Genomic DNA, 15,787 nt, shown 5'->3' with positions numbered 1-15,787 from the left:
CTCATGCTTCTCTTCATGCTAATTTTCAATTGTATCAAAATGTCACAGCATGTTTCTTTTTTTTGTAATGCAACTGGGAAAAAAGGTGTGTTCTGTAGAAACTGTCTGATCTGTTTTTCCTCCTGATTTTGTTGGCTTTATTTGGCTGCTACAGTAGTAGAGCTCCACGTTCTCTCCTTTTGCCAGGCCCACAGCTAAATTACATAACTTGGCTCGCAGCAACACATAGAAATGGCGTGGCAAAATTTGTCAGCTTTGCAAACACTTTCTTAGGCACGCAGATTAGTTTTTCACCGCGTGTTTTTTTCCAAAGCTGCACCCTGTACTTAGACGGCAGGGTGCGGAGGTGGTTTCTTAAATAATTTGTGGTGGCACGAAGAACGTTGCAGCCCTTAACCTCAAATCCAGTCTTTCTAAGTGTTGATCTGCCTCTGAGAGCGTGGTGAGTAAACACGGACTGTGAAGTGTGAGGGAATCTCATTTTAAATTAAAATGACATGACTTACTGAAGATTAAATATTGCTTCAGATTAAATACATTCCTATCAAGATTCTGTGCTCCTTTGTGTAGATGTGGCCAAAAGATCATAGATCACCTGAAAGTTGTGTATGTGGTTGCCTGGATACGTCTGTCACTTCAACTCAAGGCTAAAGCCCAATTCACACATCCCTGCATCCTTTCTTCTTCATTCAGTTTTTATTCAGAATGTTCTGACCAGAAGTGGCGATTCATATCTCGCTTTCTGTGTTTCCAGCTAGATAAACGCTATTGACCCCAACAGGGCCTCTATCAGAGAGCACAGAGCCACAAAATGATGTTCAGCTTCTTCACTCGGTTGAAAAGGGGATATTAACGTGATTCTTTATGGTTCTTTGCTGCACGGATACACAGCAGTGATAGTTTCTGAAATTAAAACACCCAGAAGGGAACATGAGAGCGACCTCCTGTCAAGTTGCAGCATTTATAACTCAGACATTGTGCTGCCAGATGTGAGTAAATTACTGCCCTCAAATGTATAGCCTCAGCTTACCCTGCTTATCGTAACGGTGATCGCCTTAGCAAGAACTACGGCATAAAATGCACAATATTGATGCACAGACTTTAACTGAACACTATCAACCACACAAATAGCTTTAATATGGCAGAGAAATCTGAAATTATCTTCTGCACAGACAGTTGCTGTGTAATGAATCAACTGAGGCATTAAATGAAATGTCAAGCTAGCAACAAAAAGAGCTTACATAGGTAACTTAAGCAGCTAGGGTAAATAGCAGCTATCTACATTCACAGCATGCCACGTCTCTCATAAGAATTCATAGCAATTATTCTCTCAGGATCTTTGTCTGTTTGCTGCAAATTGTTTTCTCATTGCAGAACAAGTTAAACCTCCGAGATGCAAAGTGAGCACTATCCTCTCAATTCTCATACAGCCAATAATCTGTTTGGTTGGTTCAGTTGTAGTAGGAAAATTTGGATAAGTCCGTTATATATTTATTTAAGCACATGATCTGTAGGATTTCACTAAACAGCAGATTTACCAAATTGAGATCGCCCACGAACTAAGATCATTAGATCATCCCCTGTGTAGACTTATGTTGCATTCAGAATCAGACACTGTTTACTAGCCTCTAGATGTTTTGCTGTTCGAGGACACACTGTGCCAAATTGTACAAAATCCGCTTTATTCCCACCATGTTCATCCTCTTGTCCTCCCGTTCTGCACTCATCTATATGCACTGACTATCCACCTGTTGGGTTTTAGTGTCATACAGCGATGGAGATAAATTATTAACTACCTTCCCCCCTCTATCCCTTCATCTGTCTCCGCATTCATCTTTCCCTTGAGCTATCTGCCTGTCCATGTTCAAGATGAACAATTTCACTGCTGAGGTGTCACATTGTAATGGATAAATATTTAAGAGGGTTTTGCATGAAAACAAGATTCACCTTTAGAGGGAGGATGTCACTGGTGAAAATACCAAAAGTGGCTTGTAGCTGCATACAGAGGAGAAGCTGATAACATAACCTATTTGCAAATATCATTTCTGAGGCAGAAATTGTTTGCAGAGGGAGGGGAATGCAAAAGAATTTGGACTTACCTGTAGATGAGGGTTTCATCTGCGGTGCAGTTGTACTGTATCTGATACATCCAGACAACATAAGCTGTAGACAAACGCCCCAAATCCCATCGGACTTGAGCCGAGGTTGATGTCACTCCCTGTACTCCAACCATCCTTCCTTCCTCTTCGTCCCCCTCGTCGTCCTCCATGCTTCCTCCATCAGCCCTCTCCACCTCGGAGGCCCTCCCACTGTCGCCCTCATCCTCTTCCCCCACACTTTTTCTCCCATCCTCCGTTTCCCCTCCACGTCCCACGCCATTGTTAATTCCTCCGTTTTTTCCTGTGCTGATATCCGAAGAGCCTGGATCGGTCCGTAAAATCCCATTGGTCACGTTCCTATTGTTCTGGGTGTTAACAGTGTTGCTCCCCGTGTTTCCACCTACTCCACCCCGGTGAGGCAGGGGGATGATTTTCAGATCCACAGTGGCGGTTGCTTCACCGGCTGCGTTTATTGCGATACACGTGTACGCCCCGTCATCCCGGGCAACTGTTACCAAAATATCCAGGGTGCCGTTGCTGAAGGAGCTGGTCCGGGATGAGTTTGCGATGATGCGATCATCTGGCGACACCCAGTGAACTACCGGCTCTGGGTCACCAATGGCTCTGCATTTCAACGTGGCTCGCTGGCCCTCCAGCACCCACAGCTTGTGGGTGTGACGTGTGATGAGTGGAGGTTCACATGTAAACTCCTCCTCAGGAATAGACCAGAAATATCTGCAGAACAAAGAGAGGGAAGAAGAGTGAAGCTGAGAGTGAGAGAGGGGTGGAGCAGAATCACCTTTTCAGGCTAAGACAGGAATTCATCTTGTTCTATGCCTCGTAGGTGAGCTGAGGAGATTAATGAAGTATATTAACCTAAAGATCTGTGCGCTCGTCTGTCAATTTAAAGGTAAAGATCAGTTTGAACGGTTTCCCCCTGCTACTCTTTAGAAAGCAGGACTAAACAAAGAGTAATTAATGATGACAGCAGAGGCAGATGACAACAGCAGATGCTCATTTTCCTCCTCAATCATTTGTTTAAATCACATTTATTTAGACTAGAAATTCCAGGCAGAGATAATTAGGGGTATGAGAAAAGGGACAAACTATCACACCAGTGTTTCAATACTCAGTCCTCATGACCTTCTTGTCCTGTGACTTTTTACACCGCTTCACAAAATGTGAGGCTCTTAATTGGATATATAGCAAAGCAGGTCTGGAGTTACAGCTTGTAGACCAAATTGGTCTTAAAACTCTGTGATGGTGAGACATTCAGCACATTTTAAACATTGATGACATTTACCTTCCAGCCAGGTGAACAGGAGTGGCGCACGTCTCCATGTCATCTGAACGGATCAGTCGCCTCAGCCAAAGCAGCTCACAGTTGCAGTGCAGCGGGTTTCCCCCAAAATTCAGGCTTATGACGGCATTGTAGGGTGTGGGACTTATTGCACCTGTCTGAGACCTGAAAATTACAGTAGAAGATGATTCGGGTCACACATTTGTATGCCCTATTGCATTTAAAGGTTATTAAATGCAACTTTAATGATCATTTTTACTCGTATATGGAAATTAGTTCATTCTGAGCAAACTCTACAGACCTCATTATGTACAGTTAGAAATCTAAGCATGTTAATGAGCAGCTTCAGCACCAAAGTCCACATTGCAGAACTATCTTGTTAACATTTTTATCAACATTTTTTCACTTAAGGTTGAGCTTCTTGGTAATTTTGTCCCATTTTGCAAAATTGCAGCAACTCCAAGGAAGGAGTCTGATAGAATGTGAGCAGTTTTTTGCGTAAAGTAAGATGTTGATGTCTGCAAGTTTGTAAGAACTTACAGTTCAGAAATAAGAGAAAGAAGTTAATTTTGCAAATGATCAACAAGAGCAGCTAGCGCAGGTGCAGTGTTGTGCTGTTCAAAGCATCTTGAAGTTAATTGGGATAATAGGGAATATCAAGAAAGAACATAAGACTTTATTAAATCTACGTTATCATAAAATTCCTGGAAAATAGTCTAAAATCAGTAGCTGTAATACCACATACTGTATAAAGAAATGCAGCAGTGGTCCAAAAGCCTGAATTATATGTGAATTTTCATTCGAAAAGAAAATGTCAGCTTAACAATTTGAGTGAAAAGTCAATCTTAGTCAAATATATGTAAATTTCAATAAATGCTAGTATTTGGTATAATCTTCTTTTTGTTTTAGAACAGCAAGAAGTTTGTGCAAAACTTGGTAACTCATGTTGTCCCAGCATGATCTGACAATCCAAAGAGCTCCTGTGCCAGGAATACCCGCAATCTTCAATTAACTTGATTATTTCTTTCTTTTTTTTAAAAAAAAAAGAAGAGATAATTTTATGAAGCATGCAGCGACAGCAGGAGGCACCGGTTGAGCATCAAATTATACTGAGAAAGGGAACAGGTGGCACAGCACAGAATAACAATGGAGAAAAATGAAAGCAGAAAAGACAGAGGCAGTTGAAGGCTGCTATATGGAGCACAGCTCACGTGGCTACATACACAGAGAAAAGCACAGGTGGGTACATTTAAATAGCACTGTCTTGTTAAGTTGTCTGCAGTGCATTCAACTTGAATTATAATGGAAAAATCTAGACTGGAAGAGAAGGGGAAAAAATCATCTAAAAAATGGTCTTCTGAGGGGGCTGTTTATGGAAGCAGTCAGGTTTGACTTTATGCAAGAGTGCATAGTCTTGTGTAAGAAATGAACTGAAAAAAGTGAAGCTGAAAGTGTAATCCAAATGGTAATTTGACTTGAAATATTAGTTTGTTTTTTGACAGCTAATTCCAGCTCGGTTTGGAGTTCATGATACCACATCAGTCGCCGCCTGCAATGTGTTTACTTGATGATTTGTGCTGGAAATCATGCAACGCCTCAGTAGTTTGCTTAAAATCTGAACTGCACAGAGTGAAAGTTGATCGAGGCCATGTCACAAATAGAGAGAGGTGTTTCTGATGTAGTTTAAGCAAAGTTGACACCTCTGCAGTGAGTGATGTCTCTGTTTAAACCTCCATATTACTTGCCATCTCCCTTTCCAAAGCTGAAAATGCATGACCCGCTATTAAGTGGGTGTTGCGCATTTGTAAGCAGCATTAATTTTGGAACCTGATGTTGATTTAGATCAGTCTTTTGACAAAAAATGTATTCACTCAAGTCAAAGTTTAGTGTTTTAATCCAACAAAAACTGTAAATATGCGTTTCTGGTTTTCATCAGTGACATTTCAGTCTCATTTTTGGATGTTTTTCATGCCTTTTAAGCACTTTGGCAGTGATTGCCATCTTTGTGCATGGTTATTATTATTACAGGTGTTATTAGAAATGGAAAAATCTCAGTGTCCATGTCTCTTTGCTCTGCAGTGTCACAACAGACTGTTCCTCAGCAAATCCAGTTAATGTTACTTGTTCACTAAAATCCTGTTTACTGTCTGGGTTCAGCTTGACAAGAGACACTAAATGGTTAGAAAACATTAATGCATTTATCCAACTTTTTTTTTTTTTCTCTTGTTGAAGCTTTAGATGGAGAAGCCATTATTAATCCTGCGACTGACTCATTCCATCTGACAGCAACTTGAAAGCTGCCGGCCTGAAAGTAACGCTAATGTTACATCTGCTGAGCTGCATTAGCGCTGTTAGATTGACTTATATTTCTGTAAAGCTTGACCTTGATGCTTGTAGTTTGTCTCAGCTGTTGTATTTCTTTCCGTTGTCAGATAACAATACGGACTGATACACAACATAGTCAACAGAGGAAGCTTTTCCTGATCATTGGCTGCGGTTTCTGACTCTGCATATGCTACACATCACTGAATAAGACTTTGCATTAAAGCAGTGATTCGTTCATTTGTCCATTTTTGCAGGTTGACCAAAAATTGAGAGCATTTGTTTTTTCTTCACCATGAAAAATCACTGGTCGGTGCACAATTTGTGTCAGTTTTGTGTTTGAAACAAGCCACTGCTTTAAAAAATTGAGAAAAAACCCCCAGAACAGATAACTTGGTTTCTTCCATTGTACCAGCTGCTGCCCCTTTTACGGCCAGTAGGCTGGTACGAGTGAAACAGCCTCTAGTGGAGAATGCATACTGCACATACAGTTAACTAAAAAGCAAAGTAAATAGTGAATGTAGCAAAAAACTTTCTGCTGTCTGTGCACTAACATCTTGATGTGCCAGAGCGCCCCCTCTTAAAAACCACATCGGTGTCTCTGTGGCAGCGCAGTCTGCTGCAGATTATTTCCACTAAGCCACTCCTTAGAGAAGCATAAAAGACGAACGCTTAAGTGCTACCTTGCAAAGAGAGGATCAGGAGGCAGCGTTCGGAGCCTGTTGGAGGTCATGTCCAGCCTTGCGAGTTTGTACAGCTCTCCAAAAACTCCTTCGGCGATGTGGTCTATCAGGTTGTGGTCCAAGTTCAGAGTGTGCAGGCTGGCCATGTTCTGGATTGACTCCCATGGTACCCTGCAGCAAGAAAATAGAGGAATATTTAGAGTGATTAATATGAGATTAATGGAATTAGCAAACTTTGTGCTCATTGGACAAAGGAGAAATGGGGGAATTATCTGTTTAAAGCAATGGCAGCTGTGAAGACAGATTCAGCCCTCTAATGGGTTGTGTCCCTTGTGGATGCAGTGACACAGGATAAGACGTTAACCTGATTAAAGCATGAGAGTACCACTATTAGATCAGTCATAGTTCATTCCTTATGTTCCCAGTACTTTATGTCCCTCTTAGGAGAAAGTGAATAAGCAAATACTAATTAATGGCGACAGCAATGACAGACAATAACAACAGATGCTCATTTCCCTTCTCAATCCTTTGCTTTTTCTGGGTTTCGCGAGTCCCATCTGCAACCCATTGCTACAGTCATTTAGTATTCCTTAAGTGCGGCCATTCAGTGTTTTAGACCAATTAGTGAGTGAAAACTAAAAAGTAGGAGCTTGCAAAATAGGAAGAAAGTCAAGTATCAGTTTATGGAGGTGCAGTGTTGACTTTGCCTTTTCGTTTTTCTGTTTGCTTCTTGAACACAATGTATGTTTGACAGGAGGTAAATTTGCTTTGCATCACTTGAAGACACTCTCAATACAGAGCACAAAAAGAACGAGGCGCCACTTCTTGTCACACAACAGGATGTAAATTTCAAAGCAAAGAACATATTGCTTTGCATAATGAACTAAATGGAACTGCTTATTCCAAAACAATACTTGAGGTAAAAAAAAATTGTTAAAGCTGATGATTACTACATTTGTTTGTGCAGTAACTTGTCTTCACACAACATGATTATATTCTGTTTCTGATTTAGATTGTGAAGGGATAAATAAATGAAGCAGGATTTTGTAGCAGAGACCAAAAAAAGTATGTATTTTAACACTTTTTAACAGTAATTTTTTTTTACGATTTACTGTTGTTTTACAGATTTTCTTTGTTTTGTTAAATTGCAGATAACTAATAAAGTCAAAGAAAATAATCATTTACATAGTAACTGTCAAGAAACGGTTCCAAACTGCAAGTAATGCCCACGTCATGATTGGACTTAACTCTATTAGAACAGCAACACATATTGCCATTTTACAGATATTTGTTATTTGAAAAAGAAATCATGTTTATTACAGATTGAGAAATGGTAAGTCAATTTTTAAATATTTAAAATAGAGATAATGGAGATAAGAGAAATCACAGAAGTGAAAAAATATTTTTAAAAAACGGCTTGGTATCCACATGCGGAATTGGAATTTTTGTACAGTAATTTGTTCTTTCGCAATGTTTTACCCTAAAAATTGCACTATGTAGCTGCATTTGAATCTGCTAAAATGGCATTATATTACAGTTTTTTTTGTTTGTTTTTAGACATTATGTTATCCAGCTGTTTTTGTTATTTGAAAAAAAAAGTAGAGATTTGATTTGGTCTAACATACTATTCACAATCCCTTTTAATTTGTTTTATTTATCTTACCTGAAGATCTTAATACATAGGAGTCAGATACAGTCAGTGCAGAAGTGTTTACTAACAATATTTTTTAACGGATAAAGCTATATTTGGTAGCTCCTCTCCTTGCTGCTTTGCTCAGTGCCAGTGTCCCAAAAAAGTTCGAGTGAAGTCACTTGAGGTTCCCGAGTTGCTTTGAAAATGAGATATTTTTTTAACAGATCTACCACTGAATAACAATTGGGCCTCCCTACATAGAGTTCTCTTATGACAACTTGTATCCACAATTGAGTATTTTTAAAGCTTGAAAAGAATCTATGAAGCAAAAACTCGGTCAGTAGAAACTCCACAGTAACCTGCAAGAACAGGGCAAACAGCAGTTGCTAATGTATGCGTCGTTAAAGCTCTGCACTTTTCTTATGGTTTGGTGGAGGTTGGAGAAAGGCCAGAGAGCTCCTGTAGAGGAGACAAATGAAACATCTTAATCAGAACTGACGGCCAAATGCTGCTGAATTCATCAGCGAAGTGGGACACTATAAAGAGGAGAATAGGGGCCTGGTAGAGACTATTATCATTGTTCTGACTTATTATTTAGTCCAGAGGAACCGATAGTGATGCTGTAAGAATCTCCATTGTCCTAAACGAGCAGAATAAGACACGGTGCACTCAGGTATGAACCATATAGAATAGTTATAGCAGCATACGCTCATCCACAGTGGCAGGAGCTCAGGCGTGCCCTTTTTAAATTGTAACCAAATTGAAGTCAAAGAAAATTAGAACCTCATCAAAATTGATTCATTTTCCCTGAGCTTTTAGTCCTCTCCCACTAGCCTCAGCAGTTTGAGCCGGTAGCACTTCATTGTCTTTGCTGACTCTTATGTGATCAGACAAGCTGTTTCCACTGTGCCTTGAAATTTTGGGAGGCGAGTTGTGTCTGCAGCTTTTACACTCGAGACCGAAACCTGAGCGCTGGAGGATTGTGCAGTGTGTTTCTACTTAGCGAAGCACATCGTGTGAATGCACAGTGCGAGTGGGGCGATTAGAACAGAACAAAAGCTTTACCTCCTGAGGTTGTTGTAGGACATGTCGAGGTCTTCCAGTGTGAGTAAGAAGTCGTCGAAAGCCTGAACCGAGACTTTGACCAGCTGGTTGTTGTTGACAATCAGGTGTTGCAGATTGATCAAACCTGCGAGGTCCCTGGGTCCAAGAGTTGTCAAGCGATTACCTGCATGAAATAATAAACAAATGCCACTTTAAGTTCAACCGATTCCTCATTTCCAAGTAGTTTAAAGCTGTTGGCACAATTGGAAATAGACAAATTATCAGCCTGGCCAATTACCATGGTTGATATTTGGCATTTTTATTTATTTTTTCTGATGAGGGTCAGATGCAATTGCAAGAGACAAATGAATCAATCTCGATCCCACATAAACAGAGAGCATCCTAATTTAATCACTCCTTTTTCTCTTTACATCTTCAGTTCTAGTCATTGCTATTAATAAAGAAGCCTAGTTATGAAGGACAGGTTCTTTGCTATCACATGCTGTTAAAACATAACATTCAACGTGCGTTGGTCCCAAATATTGGTTCTCTGCCTTTCTTGATTACCAATAATTGATATCGGCCCAGAAAAACCCATATTGATCAGTCCCTAAATACAGCGTCTGCTCACCGTCCAGATGCAAAGAGCGCAAACTCTCGAGGTCAGCGAAGGCCATTGGTCGGATAAGGTGGATGGTGTTCCTCGACAGTGTCAAATCAACCAATCCGGTCATGTTGACAAAGTCATTTCCGCCCACTTCCATTATAAAGTTGTCGGCCAGTCGCAGCTCCACCGTGCGCCGGTCAACGTGCGGCGGGACGAACAGGAGGCCCTTGTCGGCACAGAGGGTGCTGAGCGATTCCGAGAGGTTTCGACACACACAGTGGAAAGGACAGGCCGAGACCACGCCCCACGTCTCCCCTGCTCCAATCAGAGACGGCAGCAGGCAGCATGTGACCAGCGTCAGCCAGTGAAACGCCGGGAACGGGACAGAGTCTGGAAGGGTTCTCTTGGTCGCCCGGGGGCAGGCGCAGTGGATGAGATGGGATGAGGAGGGCAAAGATGAGACCAGAAAAGGGGGGAGAAGAGACAGAGAGAGGGTGGATGGAGGGAGGGCGGAGGGGGAGGTGGAGCCTGCTGCCAGCTGCTCGGGGTGGAGGTGTGTATGGGGCGGGTGTTTCTGTCTGCGGGGATGGAGGGGTGGGGGGACAGGCATGGTAGAACGCCTGGCTATCCACAGACCTGGAGAGAGAAAGGAGGAGAAACATTAGTTTTTACACTCCGCCCTGGTCAGACATTGTTTTAGAGGAGATCTCTGAAGTGTGTTTTTGTGTCTGGCTTCCTGTCTTCCACCTACTCTGACCAGACGGAAAGCTTGTTCTACTCACATGCATACTTGTGTGGGCCAAAAGCTTCTTGAATAAGCACCGCTCTGCACAAATGGCCACATGGTGCTTCATAAAAATAAAGAAAATCCTGAGGAATGGTTGACACCCCTGCACTTTTTTCACTTCACCTCTTATATATACACTTGGAAGCACGCACCACTACAGCTCATCGCCTAGCAACAACATCTCAAAAGACTGAACACCGCCAGTCCCCATAGTAACAGTTACCTAGAAACCTGTGAGAGCGTGTTATATCACAGGATGCTTTCTTCAGATTGAGGGTCAACGAATTAAATCGGGTCACCAGCCTTGATTTCGACGGCAGTGTAGGTCTCAGTAAGCACATACAAGAAAATCTGTCAGTAAACACACATTTTGTAGTGATGAGGTATAGATATGAGTCACTGCTACTGATTGGCATGCATAATAGTTGTTATAGCAACTGTAGCCTAGATGCAGAGAGAGTGACAGGGATTGTTGATAACAGCCACAAAGAGAGGAGAGAAAAAGATGGTGAGTCAGAGACAGAAAGTAGCATCGCTGGAGAAAGACGGGGATATTTTTACTTGGGAGCGATCTATAGAACCTGGAGCGATGTGATTATATAGCGATACATAATATATGCAACCTAATACTTTGAGTAACAGGCAGGCACAACCATATATCACACCAACTTCACAGGTTGGCACAAATTGCTGCTTGATATTTTCCATTAGATCCAAGCTTTGCTCTGTCTGCATGAAGAGGGTCTACCATCCAGCTCAGATGTTGAGGCATCATCAATATAAAAAACAGCCCCGGTTCACTCTGGTCTACTTCCAAGATGTTTTAAAGCCTTCACTCCATGTTAAAGTGATAAGAACCCTAGTGCCTGAAATGATTATGCTTTATATCTCCTAAATGTTCTCACTTAAAGCAAAGAGAAGGATTGAAATAAGGAGTATTCCTCTTAGATGATGGGAGCAGATTACATATGGATTACTTTAGGGCTCCGATGAATGGTGTCGTTATTGCCTTAATGTCATGCATTCCCTTTTGAAACAAGATGTTTGGGGCAGAACATTAAACCGATGGCGCATTAGTTATTGAGAGAAATGCAGTTTGGCTTGATAGGATGAGCCGAAGGACAAGTTTGTGCCCATTTAAAGCAGCATTAACAGGCTGCGGCGACTGAAGCTTTCACAAAACCTGCTTTTTGTTATAAATTTTTTGCTTTTTTGCTGCTTAATTTTAAACAGAGCAGCGCCTCCGAGTCGTTCTAGAAAGTCATGACTGCCAGGTATCTTTTTCCAAAACCTAAAAATATAACTCCGGCGCACACTCCAGCTTAGCAATGGTACCAGAGATGGTTATCTCCTTATGTCTGGTGTCATCAGTTTATAAAAAAAAATAAAAGAGGCGCTTGCAGGAGGGGAGGTTGGGGGAGTGTGGGGGACAAAGTCACGAATGCCTGCAGTGACAGCCAGTCCCCAGGGCAGTCGATGCTGGAAGCCGACTGCTCCTGTGAAGACATGCATACTAAAATGTTAAAATACTCCAGCAAAATGAAATGCCGCTTGAAAATATGTCTAGTTGGCAGAGTTGTAGCTCGATCAGCTTATCCTGCTCCGTGCTAATGCTTGTTGGTCAAACAGCTTACTGTACCCCTCGACCACTGTCTTCTTTATTTTTCTGTTTCCTCTTTTTTTTTTTGTCTTTTGCTTTCCTGTTCATGTAATCCTTCTCCTGCTTGTCTCTCTCTTCGATTCCACCGTTTTCTACCCATCTGTCCTTGTATCATCCCTACATACACCTTCAACTCTTCTCTTTTCCCTCTGTAGTTTCTTTGCCTTCCATCCTTCTGCCTACTCTGCTCTCCTCTGTGTTTTATCTCCTTCTCCATTCTTGCTCACCTTCCATCTTATACTCCTTTATGCCTCTGGCTGCTCTGTAAATTTCCACATTTTCTTTCTTTGTCTCATTCCCTCTCTTTCTTTCTCTCCGTCTTGTCTGCCCTTGAGGCAACCCGAGTACGACAATGTTATCAGTCACAGCTCTTCCTCGCCACCTTCTCCACCACCTCTGCCTCTTGTCTTTTGTGTCTTGTCTCCCCATCGCTTGCTGACTCTGCTGCCCTCTACGTCTCCTTGCCTCTTCTGTTCCCACTTATAGCCACAATCTATGCACGCGAATGCACACACGTGATTCCGTTGTGCTCTGAAACTCGCTCCCTGCTTCATTTATCTAACTTTCCCAGCCATCTTTCCTCCACCATCTGCCTTATCTCTCGATTTTTTTTTTTCCTCGCCATCATTTTTCTCCCTTTACCTCTTCCTCACTCTTTTTCACTTCTGCATCTCTGCTCTCCCTCTATTAGGGGGGAGATCTCATTTGCAGCGAGGGCAGCGCAGTATTGAAGCTTTCTGACACACACACACACAAGTTGGATGTAACCGATCCGTTCATTTAGTGATCGATCTGACCCGCAGAGATGGATAGTGCCCTGTCCCATTCATTTACACTCATCCTTTTGCTCTGCCGTTCTCTCTCAATCTTCCACGCTCTCCTTCCATCTTATGTGTTGTCTTTTCTATTTAAGAGCTGTAATCGTACGAGTAATTGATTATTGCAGGTGTCTAAACTATTTGTTAGTGGGGTCACTATGCATAGCAAGGCCATTTTTGACACAGTATCTGCTGGCTTGCTGTTCAGCTATTACATATCTCGGATCTGATTGAATATTAAATATTGGAAAGTGCGTTGTCAGTCAACTTTTTCATGCAAAAAATATAATAGACAATGTCATACCAATATTCCTAATGCATTAACTCATTTCATTTCTGCTTCAAGCCTAAGTTACTGAGAATTATGTCGCGTCTGATTCATGTGCATCCTCTAGATTGGTATAACCCCACATATAACTGAAGAGTGAGGCACTATCAAGATGTTCATGCAGTTCATTTCATCATACATGTCTTTTATTGGACAAAAATAACCTGAGTGTTCAAACCAGATTCTGTAAAAAACTAAAAAATTCTGCACTCCTTGGCACAACTGTGACGTCGTTGGTTACTCAGCTGTGACCAACAGTCATGTGACAAAAATTCAGAGTTGATCTTCAGGCTGTGTTTACACGGAGCAGACAGGAAATTAAAAATGTAAGCCGTAAAATATTTGCAGTAGTCGAGTCATCATGTTTTGCCGGTATTGCTAACACCTGTGGGCACTTGGGAAAATGTTTTACGTGTCAATTCCATTTTTTTTCCCCCCATTTTTGTTAAATGAATAATCAAACAAATTCAAATCTATTTATTTATTCATTTTTTAAGATTTATGGCATTATAACTGTTGTACTCCACAGAAGACATTTTGAAATTCTTCCTCCTCCTAGCCACGGTTCTGCTTTTTCATAGAGGTGCAGGACTTTATATTGCAGAGAAAAAAAATGTCCACAGTGAGGAAAAATGTGACGGGAGCAAATACCAGCCAGAGACTGCTGAGTGCTAATGCATTTCCATTAAGGTTTTTTTTTTTTAATGTAGATTCAAAATGTGCATGTACTAAGATGCATTATACAATACTCCATGTTCTTAGAATGCAAACATAATACAATTTAAAAGAACATACCTTATATTGTGCTTTATATTCTACATTGCCATTTATGCACAACTTATAGATTGTGTTGAATGTTACCATAAATATTTTTCAGCTTATAAAATGTATTTGAATACAAAGAAGTGCCCATGACAAGTTGGCAGAGCACATATTGTATCAATAGTCAAAAACACAGATGATCATGATATACAACAGAGAAAAGCAACAAATCCTCTTATTTGGGAAAGTGCAACCACCATATAATTACTCAGTTAATTGGCTTTTCCTTCGAGGTCCTTCAGGTTCAGAAACACTTCTCAGCTTACAAAAAAAAATGGATACTTAAATCTTAAACTTTCTGTTTCTGTTTTCAAGCGTATATGAAACTGCTCTACTGCTTTTGCCTGCAATAGTATTCATTTTCACTGGTCCAGGTTACTGTACTTTGATTTTTTTAATCCAGATTTTTCCTTATCTTTACCTGCCTCTTTGGTCTGTTTTTATGCTTCTGTATCAGTAGAATGTTCCCTCACAGGATGAATATTTTTTTTCCTTACACATTGTACCAATGCAGCATAAAGGTGAATTACTGTATATGTGAATTTTCACAGTACCCAAGATCAGCTAGTTGCAGTATCTACTCTGAATGTATGCGTTTGTAGGCATTGGCTCCCACCACGGCGCTCTAACGAGTGTGTGTTCCTGTTTGTGAATTAATGTGACATTTTTCTGCACTTAGGAAGCCTTCACTTGCTCTTAAGACTTTGCTGCTGAATTTGCAGTAAGGTGTGAACACACAGTTGTGACTCCACACACACACACAATCTCTCGCTCTCGAAGCAGCGGGCATCATGGTGGTGCAAAAAAGGCCAAAAGCCCTTTTGGTATCAAGCTTGCTTGACACTTTCTGGGGGAAAAAGGAGTAAAGGGAGGCAGGCGATAAAAGATTAATGATTGAGAGACAAATGCACTGAAGAGAAGAGGATAAACAATCATCAAAGGAGATCAGACAAAAGAGGGAGATTAAAACCAAAGTATATTTTCACGTGAAAGTACATGCGTATTCTGCTAGGTGTTTGTGATTTGAGCTCCGAGGCATGTGCACCGTATCAGCGTCCACAGCAGCTTTGCTTTCTTTTTTGTGTGTTTACCTTTCCTTTGTGTTCTTTTTTTCTTTTACTCCCTCTATTTTGGGAAGTCTCTCGCTACGCTACCCAACGTGAACCCTTCGCCCTCCAGAGAGCAAGAAAACCGACTGGTGGAGAGAGCAGAGAGGCGAGTGAAAACATGAGCTAAAAGCGTCTGTGGAAGGAACTACTCAGTACAACCAGTGTTGGAGCACGGCTCGGTGCTGCAAGGCTGAACCCAGCCTCACCCTAACTTACAAAACTTTTTGTTCTAACACCCACTACTGCCCCAGGAGGGTGCTGCTTCTTTTAGGGAAGCCGACCCCAGCTAAATATGTGGCAGCTAATAGATTTCAGATGATGAATTTCTATTAACCAGGTTTTTTTGGTGATACTTGTGAACCTGACTCAAACTTGCACAATTAGGACAAGCTTCAGGCACGACTTAAACGGCTCTATCGCAGTGTTTTATTCTTAGTATTTAATTCTCAGTGGGTCAGTATAAATGTCAGGCCTCTTAAATGCCAACCACAATTATTAATGTTAATAAAACCCCATGTGTGTGCATTTGCATGTATATTTCCAAATCTCCAAATTGGCGTGTGCTTTTATGCATC

General features: G+C 41.3%; 2 protein-coding genes across 3 annotated transcripts in view; one reads left to right on the top strand and one right to left on the bottom strand.

The window, feature by feature from the left end:
* LOC110962536 (pyruvate carboxylase, mitochondrial) overlaps nt 1–15,787 on the top strand; it is a 627,844-nt gene that overhangs the window by 508,079 nt on the left and 103,978 nt on the right.
* Nucleotides 1–15,787, bottom strand: part of LOC110962253 (leucine-rich repeat and fibronectin type-III domain-containing protein 4-like) — a 43,963-nt gene that overhangs the window by 13,292 nt on the left and 14,884 nt on the right. For both annotated transcript variants that reach the window (XM_051943655.1, XM_051943656.1), the window contains exons 3-7: nt 9,713–10,324; nt 9,103–9,265; nt 6,405–6,575; nt 3,403–3,564; nt 2,100–2,834 (exon numbers count right to left, since the gene is read on the bottom strand). In XM_051943655.1, the coding sequence (XP_051799615.1) occupies nt 2,100–2,834; nt 3,403–3,564; nt 6,405–6,575; nt 9,103–9,265; nt 9,713–10,298 (1,817 nt within the window). In that variant the 5' untranslated portion in view covers nt 10,299–10,324. The remainder of the gene's footprint in view (nt 1–2,099; nt 2,835–3,402; nt 3,565–6,404; nt 6,576–9,102; nt 9,266–9,712; nt 10,325–15,787) is intronic.

This window comes from Acanthochromis polyacanthus, chromosome 23 (genome assembly GCF_021347895.1).
Source record: "Acanthochromis polyacanthus isolate Apoly-LR-REF ecotype Palm Island chromosome 23, KAUST_Apoly_ChrSc, whole genome shotgun sequence".
Classification (NCBI taxonomy): domain Eukaryota; kingdom Metazoa; phylum Chordata; class Actinopteri; family Pomacentridae; genus Acanthochromis; species Acanthochromis polyacanthus.
The sequence above is the reverse complement of the archived record's forward strand: the minus strand, read 5'-3'. Positions and strand labels throughout refer to the sequence as shown.